This window comes from Diceros bicornis, chromosome 25 (genome assembly GCF_020826845.1).
Source record: "Diceros bicornis minor isolate mBicDic1 chromosome 25, mDicBic1.mat.cur, whole genome shotgun sequence".
Taxonomy (NCBI): Eukaryota; Metazoa; Chordata; class Mammalia; order Perissodactyla; family Rhinocerotidae; genus Diceros; species Diceros bicornis.
In genome coordinates, this window is record NC_080764.1 from 4,269,411 (window position 1) to 4,277,096 (window position 7,686).

At 51.5% G+C, this 7,686-nt stretch overlaps 1 protein-coding gene across 4 annotated transcripts; it reads left to right on the plus strand.

The window, feature by feature from the left end:
• On the plus strand, window positions 1-7,686 carry CDPF1 (cysteine rich DPF motif domain containing 1). 4 transcript variants are annotated; one of them, XM_058568140.1, is made up of 5 exons: window positions 1-699; window positions 2,407-2,442; window positions 3,095-3,207; window positions 4,296-4,407; window positions 6,581-7,686. In XM_058568140.1, the coding sequence occupies exons 3-5, from the start codon at window positions 3,095-3,097 to the stop codon at window positions 6,725-6,727; spliced, it is 372 nt and encodes a 123-aa protein (XP_058424123.1). In that variant the 5' UTR covers window positions 1-699; window positions 2,407-2,442; the 3' UTR covers window positions 6,728-7,686. The 4 variants fall into 4 exon arrangements, with proteins under 4 accessions (XP_058424123.1, XP_058424124.1, XP_058424125.1 ...); XM_058568141.1 differs by having other exon boundaries at window positions 1-274; XM_058568139.1 differs by lacking the exon at window positions 1-699 and adding an exon at window positions 1,135-1,254.

Sequence of the window (7,686 nt, forward strand, 5' to 3'; positions counted from 1 at the left end):
CTCCGGGCTGGACTCGGCGCCTCGGTGGAGGCCGGTGGGGTGCCCAGTGCTCGCCGGCTGCTCGCGGCGCTGGCGACGGGACGGAGGACGCGGGAAGGGCCACTGCGGCGGGTGGCGGCGCTCGCGGCGGAGGGGCTGCGGGTCCGGGGTCGGGCCTGGACGTGCGGGGCCTTTCAGGAAACCGTGAGGAAGACGCAGGTGGAAACGCTGGGGATAAGATGAAGAATGCCTTCAGAGGGCATGTCAGCTGATTTGACGCAGCCGAGGGAAAAAAGTCAGTGAACTTGACAGGTTAATAGAAATGCCCCAAACTGAAACACAAGAGAAAAGAGAGTGACCCACAAACCCAGAACAGGGGGTCCCCGAGCTGTGGGACGGTAGCAGGCGGTCTCACGCGTCTGCAGTTGGAATCGCAGCAGGAGGAGAGAGAAAGAAAGGGGCGGAAGAAACATTTGGAGAATAATGGTCAAGAATTTTCCAAAAATACTGAAAGATAGCAAACCACAGATCAAAGACTGCTTAAAGAAGCACGAGCAGGATAAATAAGTTTAAAAGAAAAAGAAAGTAAATGAAATATTCAAACCACTGAAAGCCAAAGATAAAGAGGAAATCGTTAAGACAGCCAGAGGGAAATTGCATGGGTAGAGATGTGGGGAAAGCCTTCCAGGTGGAAGGAACAGCGGGAGCAAAGCCAAGGAGGTGAGAAAGTGCAGGGGATATTGGAAGGATATTGAGTGAGCCAACTGAGCTGTAGCCTGGTGCACGGAGCGGGAGGTAGTTGGAAAAAGATGATACCCGAGTTCAAGAGGCCTCAAATGCCAGGGCAGGGAGTTTATTCTGTAGTCAGTTGGGGAGCTGCTTAGGTTTGGAGCACCACTCGGAGCCTTGAATTTTGTAAAATTCTGTTGAATTTTCTCGTGCTTTTTATGCATCTGTTGAAATGATCCTATGGTTTTCTTCCTTTATTCTGTTACTGTTATGAATTGCATTCATTGGTTTTCAAATATTAAACCAGCCTTGCATTCCTGGGATGAATCCACTCAGGCATGATGTGTTAGGCTTCTTATAAATTATCGAATTTGGTTTGCTAATTTTTTTTTTTTTGAGGATGATGGACCCTGTGCTAACATCTGTTGCGAATCTTCCTCTTTTTCTTTTTTTTCCTCCCCAAAGCCCCAGTACATAGTCGTATATCATAGTTGTAGAGTTGTAGCTCTTCTGTATGGGATGCCGCTCAGCATGGCTCGATGAGCAGTGAGTAGGTCTGCGCCCAGGATCTGAACCGGCAAACTCAGGGCCGCCAAAGTAGAACATGTGAACTCAACCACTATGCCACCGGGACGGCCCCCAGTTTGCTAATATTTTGCTAAAGATTTTTGTATCTGTGTTAGTGAAGGATATTGTATTGGTCCATAGTTTTCCTATAAAGCTTTGTCTGGTTAATGGTATCAGGGTAATCCTGGTAGTTTTGGTGTCTGTGTAATACTGGCCTCATAAAATCACTGGGGAAGTGTTCCTTTCTCTCTATTCTGAAACAGTTTCTATAGGTTGGTATTACATCTTCCTTAAATGCTTGACAATTTGCCAATAAAGCCATCTGGGCATGAAGTTATTTTGGTGTTGTTTTATTTCATATTTTAGGAAAATTTTAAATTATGAATTCAATTTTCTTAATAGCTATAGAGCTGTTCAGGTTTTCTAGTTCTTTTTTTTTCTTCATTTTTTCTTTTTTTTGCTGAGGAAGAGTCACCCTGAGCTAACAGCTATTGCCAATTGTCCCCCCTTTTTTTTTTGCTTGAGGAAGATTAGCCCTGAGCTAACATCTGTGCTCATCTTCCTCTATTTTTTGTATGTGGGTCGCTGCCACAGCATGGCTAATGAGTGGTATAGGTCCGAGCCTGGGATCCCAACCCGCAAACCTGGGCGGCCGAAGCGGAGTGCGCTGAACTTTTAACTACTCGGCCATGGGGCCGGCCCCTGGTTTTCTATTTCTGAGTCATTTTTTTTTTTTTTAAGATTTTATTTATTTATTTTATTTCCCCCCAGAGCCCCAGTACATAGTTGTATGTCATAGCTGCGCATCCTTCTAGTTGCTGTATGTGGGACGTGGCCTCAGCACGGCCGGAGAAGCGGTGCGTCGGTGTGCGCCCGGGATCCGAACCCAGGCCGCCAGCAGCGGAGTGCGAGCACTTAACCGCTAAGCCACGGGGCCGGCCCAGAGTCATTTTTGATAATTGGCATTTTTTGAAGAAATCTGTCCATTTCACCTAAATTGTCTAATTTGATAAAAAGTTCATACATTCCTTTATTATCCTTTTAATGTCTGTAGTCTTAGTGATATCCCCTCTCATTCCTGATTGCAGTAATTTGTATTTTCTTCTCATTTTTCTTTATCAGTCTAATTAGAGGTCGTCAACTTTATTGAAGTTTTGAAATAACCAGGTTTGTTTTATTGGGTTTTTTCCTATTGTTTGTCTACTTTCTATTCCTTTGATTTGTGTTATTATTTTCTTCTTTCTATTTACGTTGGGTTTAATTTGCTTTTTTCTAGCTTCTTAAGGTAGAAACTTAGATGATTGTTTTAAACCTTTTTTTCCAGTTTAAACATTTAAAGCAGTGAATTTCCCTGTAAGCACTGCTTAAGCCGCATAGTACATATTTTGATTTATTGTATTTTAGTTTTAATTTAGTTCAAAATATTTTCTCATTTCCCTTGTGATTTCTTCTTTAAACTATGGTTTATTTAGAAGTATATCATTTAATTTCCAAATATTTGGAGATTTTCCAGGTATCTTTTTGTTACTGATTTTAATTTAATTATTTTGGGCTTGGAGAATGTACTCTATGATTTTAGTCTTTTAAAGTCTGAGGCCCATTTTATGGCCCAGGGTATAGTCTATCTTGGTGACTATCTCATGTCCACTTGAAAATGATGTGTGACCTTGAGCAGGCCTCGTGCTCACTCTGAACTTGAGGTTCCTTGTCTGTAAGGGGCGCCCTGTGTCTTGTGAGTAAGCAGCGAGCAGTGGGAGGCTTTGTGATGTGTGTAGTTCTTGGTTCTGAAGGTGCCATGCCCTGTCTCTTGATCTTGCAGATGGCGTGTGAGACAGAGTGTCGTCCCTTGGGCGTATTTAAGTGCCAGCTCTGTGCCTTGATAGCTCCATACAGCTATGTGGGCCAGAAGCCCCCCGACACCCAGTCTGTCATGTGAGTACCAGTGGCCCGGGAAGCCCTGCCTGGAGCTGGTTGACCTGAGTCTGACACATGACCTGGGTGCTGTGCTTTAGGCCCACCCCCTCCAGGCTCTGGCCACTTCAGGTGTGACCTGAGGAGGCGCACAGGGCAAAGCTCGAGGGCCATCCAGCTCTTCCAGGACCTCCAAGCCCCTTCCTCCCTTCTCGGGCCAGAGTTCATCACCTGCTCCAGCTGTGGGTAGAAGCCCCGTGGCTCTGGCTGAAACAGCTCAGCAGCTGGGAATGAAAAGCGCCATGGCGGCCTCCTCGTTTGGGGCTGGGCCTTGTTGCCATTCCTGCTGGTTCCTATGGAGACACTTTCTTAGTGGGAAGCCCACCTGCCTTGCGGCTCTTGCATTGGTGAGAGTGAGTCCTGAGGACCAGCTTCCTAAGAATCTGCCCAGGGAAGGCCTAGAGTAGAGCCAGTGGGTCCCGGGCTTGATTGTTGACCCTGAACTTGTCCTTCATCAAATGCCACGTTGAGGGGAAGTCGACCAATACATTACTCACCTGGGACAAGTGGCAGGAGCAAGACTTCTTTCTTCTGGCTGGGGTTCCTCTGCTGACCAGGAACCGGGGTCATCATGGAACCCCCCTTTCTGGTCTCCTTTCTGTTGTGCGGTGTGGGGCCAGACCATACACAGGTGTAAGGCGCCCTGGTTCTCCCTATGTGGAAGCAGGCAGCTTGAGAGTGGGCGTCACTATTCCTAGGGGTGAGCGGAGGGCTTGGAGAGCTCGGATGCAGACCTCGTGCCCCCGCCCGTACTCTGGTGAGTCCGGTTGGGGTCTGGGGGCTCGCTTGCAGCAGCCCTTCTTTCAGCGGAGGAGGAGTGGTTCTCTCCATCGCAGCTGGTACAGAGCCCAGAGCAGGCCCGATTTCAATTCCGGCCTGGCCCTCCATTGCTTGCCTCTCTGTTTCTACTCGGTGGCACAGGGGGACCAGCAGCTCCCTCCATGAGCCCACACAGTGTGCAGGCCCTGGGGAGGTCCATGCTGCTGCCCAGCTTCCATCAGCAGAGGTTCGGGCTGTTCTGACCGCTGGCATCACTTACTGTCCTACAGCCTCCTGGAGGAGAGCTACGTCATGAAGGACCCCTTCACCTCAGACAAGGACAGATTCCTGATCCTGGGCTCGCGATGCAGTTTATGCAGCAGGCTGGTGTGTGTGGGCCCGGTAGGTAAGCCGCGTGTCCCTGGGGCTGCCTTTCCTCCTCCCTGTGGCTGGGACCCCACATGTGTGATCGTGGGAGAGGTGACACATGAGCCTTTCCCAAGGACTGTGTGAATGTCAGCCTTTCCTGGTGATCCGAGGAGCCCTCACAGTCACTAAGTTGGGGGGCCAGTTCTTAGAGGCCAGCTGGTCCACCTCACTATGGATGGGTCCCTGCAGCCAACAGGGGTAGGGGACAGGCAGAGGGGCAAGCTGGGGTCAGTTAGGGGGTCTCAGTGGGGGTTGAGGAAGAGAAATTGATTCTTGGAGGCTTGGCACCACCCCCAGGGGCCCCTAATAGTTCTTTCTCCTCCCCCCAACTCTGCAGGGGGCCATCACACTCCTTCCTTCCCCAGGACAGTGACCTTCTTTCTAATTGTTCTAGGGGAACCTTCCAGAGGAAGGAACTGTGCTCTCTTGGGCATTTGTGGTGTGCCAGGCTCTATGCTTGGGACTTGTTTTACTGGTGAGGGGTCCTTCAGTCCTGCCCCAAACCTAGTTAGGCAAAGCAGTATTACATCATTTTATAGGTGAAGAAACTGAGGCTTGGAGAGGCTGAGTGGGCCCAGGTCACCAGAATTGCTGAGCCTACTCTCTGAAAGCCCAACGACGGATGGGGGTGTGGCTGAGGAGTGTGGCCCCTGTCACCTGAGTGATCCCACAGTCTGAGGTCCCAAGCATTCTGCCGGGGGCAAAGTGCAAACAAGGGAGCTGCGTCGCAGACCACATTTAGACAGTCAGCCTCTGCCTGTCAAAGGTCAGGGTGAAGAAGCCTCAGCTCAGGCAGAGGCCTGGAGGGAAGACCACATACGGAGTCTTGGAGTGTTTGAGGAGACGGTGCGGCTGGCGAGGCTGAGGCTCCGATGGGAGAGAAGCAGCTGGGAAGTTAATACTGGAAAGGGGGTGGGGCTGGGTGGGGAGAAGCCTTGAATGCCACCCCTGGGAATCTGGGCTGCATTTGGTGAGCAGAGGGGAGGGTGCCCAATGTGCTGTCAGAAATCTCTAAGTTTCTTTGAATAAATGGTAGGTTGTTAGCAAGTGAGTCCTCCCGGGTACAGATCTCTTCCGAGAACTGCAGGAAGCACAGCCTTGTCTTAGTTGAGGCATGCTCTAAGGTGCAGGAACAAAGAGACCCACAAAATACAGTGGCTTGATTAAGACAAATAGTATTCACTTAGTTTTCTTCTGTGTAAGAGTCCAGAACATGCAGTGCTGGCTGGAAGGGCACGGCTGCCATCCTCAACACAGCGTCTGTTGGGGCCACTGTGGCTGCTGCAGCTCCCACCATCATATCTACATCTCCACTGGTGGGAAGGGACAGGGAGCACACACCCATTCCTTTGAAGGGCATGACCAGGAGGTGGCACACAGCCACTGACCAGACTTAGCTACATGGCTACACCCAGTTGCAGAGGGGCTAGGAAGGTAGTCCCTGTGTGGGATGAAAATCCGGAGTTTGGTGTTAGAGGATGGATGCGGGGACGGAACGGACGTGGCTGGACAGTTCTGGCCTTCTGCTCAGAGAAGCCACTCGACCAGGCCCTTTTTGGTCTATGGGGCTAGCCCTCAAACACCCTGCCACTCCCAGCACTGGTGGTCACCAAGCCCCTGTCCCACTGCTGTGACAGCTGGGAGAAGGAGGGATCTGGGATTTCTGACCATTTGGGTATGGCCTGTGCCCCAGCTTCTCATCGTTTCTCTTCAGCCTGCAGTGGAGCCAGGCAGTCCTTTCTGTCCCATCCCGCTTTCCCACCCTGGTTAAGCCAGGCCTGTATTCCTCTTTCCTGGACACCTTCGCCAGTCTCACTGGATGATTCCCACGTGCCGAAAACCCTCTAGCACCCCCGACCTGCAGGGTCTGACCTCCTTTGCCCCTCTTCTCCGTCAGCCCTCCATCATGTTCCTCTCTTAGGCAAAGACCTCACTCCTGGAGGAGGCCAGCCGGGCCCCAGGGCCCTGCTCTCCCTCCTGCTGTTCTGGCTCTGGCAACACTGTCCCCACCTCCTCTCAGCTGCCTGTGTATCCTGGGGGCCGTGCTCAGCGCCCCGTCCAGCATGTGGTGAAGGGCTAGCCTCCAGGGGAAGCTGCACCACGCTCCCCATGGTACTCAGCCCCCTTCCTTCCCGTCTTCTTTCAGGAATGCAGTATATTCTATTCCAAGAGATTTTGCCTCCCTTGTGTCCAGAAGAACATCGATGCTTTCCCTCAGGAAATTCGGCAGGACTTGGAGAAAAGGAAAGTTCCATCAAAGAGGCCTGCCAGCCAGCCCAGTTCTCGGATATGAGGGCAGCTGGGTGCCAGATCCACAGTAGCACCCTACACGGGACTCCTGGGCCAGCTGGGCCTCTGTGGCTTCTGGGTCAGGGATGGGGCTGAGCTGGGAGCTGCTTGGCCCTGCCTTGTTTGTGGGCAGTTGGGAGCAGGGTCTGTAGCCCAAGGTAGCTGGGGTCCAGCCTGCAGCAGCAACAGGGCCGGGAGCCACACAGAGAAGGCCCCCCAAAGGCAGACCTCAGACCAGACATCCTGCAAACCCAGCCGTGCTGCTCCATAGCTCCCCTCCCTGAGACCCAGGGCGGGAACTGGCGACAAAGGGAAGCCACAGCCGGGCTTGCTGGCCCTTTAGCTCTCCTCCAGGGCTGAGGTTCCAGGCCTTCCTGCAAGGTCCTCCCCTGGCTTCTGCTCACACAGGGCCAGGCCTGGAAGGCTCCTTTTACCCATCGTATGATTCATCACACCCAGGAATTGCCTCCATGTGCCACGCTGCTCTGCTGGGTCTTGTGGACACAGCAGCAAAGGGACAAAGGCCCACTGTCTCAGAGCTGTTGATCTAGTATGGGGACCCTATATGTGGTCACATCTGGGGGGGTCATGCTGTCCATGCTCATGCAGAGGCCGGAGGGGCTGCTTCTCCCAGCCATCGCAGATAGAGGGGTCTCCTGCCTTCCCAAATGCCAGAAAGTGAGTGCTCACGCCACGAAGATGTCATTCAGCAGAATGGTCCACAGGGAGGCGACCTGTATGCTTGTGGGAAGATGCTGAGGCATGCTGAGAGCTACAGAACACGACTGGGAGGTCTGGGGGATAAAGCTTTTACTTCACATCCTTATGTGATGCTTGGAAAATGTTTTTAATCTTGACCATATATCATGTTTATAATTAAAAACCCAAAGAACTAGTTAATGTTTTGAAAAATAATCCTTCCCCTGAAACATTTGTGAGACCAGTGTTCTCCGCAAGTGCTCT

Coding starts and splice junctions, on each gene's coding strand:
- CDPF1 (XM_058568140.1), top strand. CDS start 3,095: ATGGCGTGTGAGACAGAGTGTCGTCCCTTGGGCGTATTTAAGTGCCAG. Junction 3,208..4,295: donor CCCGACACCCAGTCTGTCAT/GTGAGTACCAGT, acceptor ACTGTCCTACAG/CCTCCTGGAGGAGAGCTACG. Junction 4,408..6,580: donor GGCTGGTGTGTGTGGGCCCG/GTAGGTAAGCCG, acceptor GTCTTCTTTCAG/GAATGCAGTATATTCTATTC.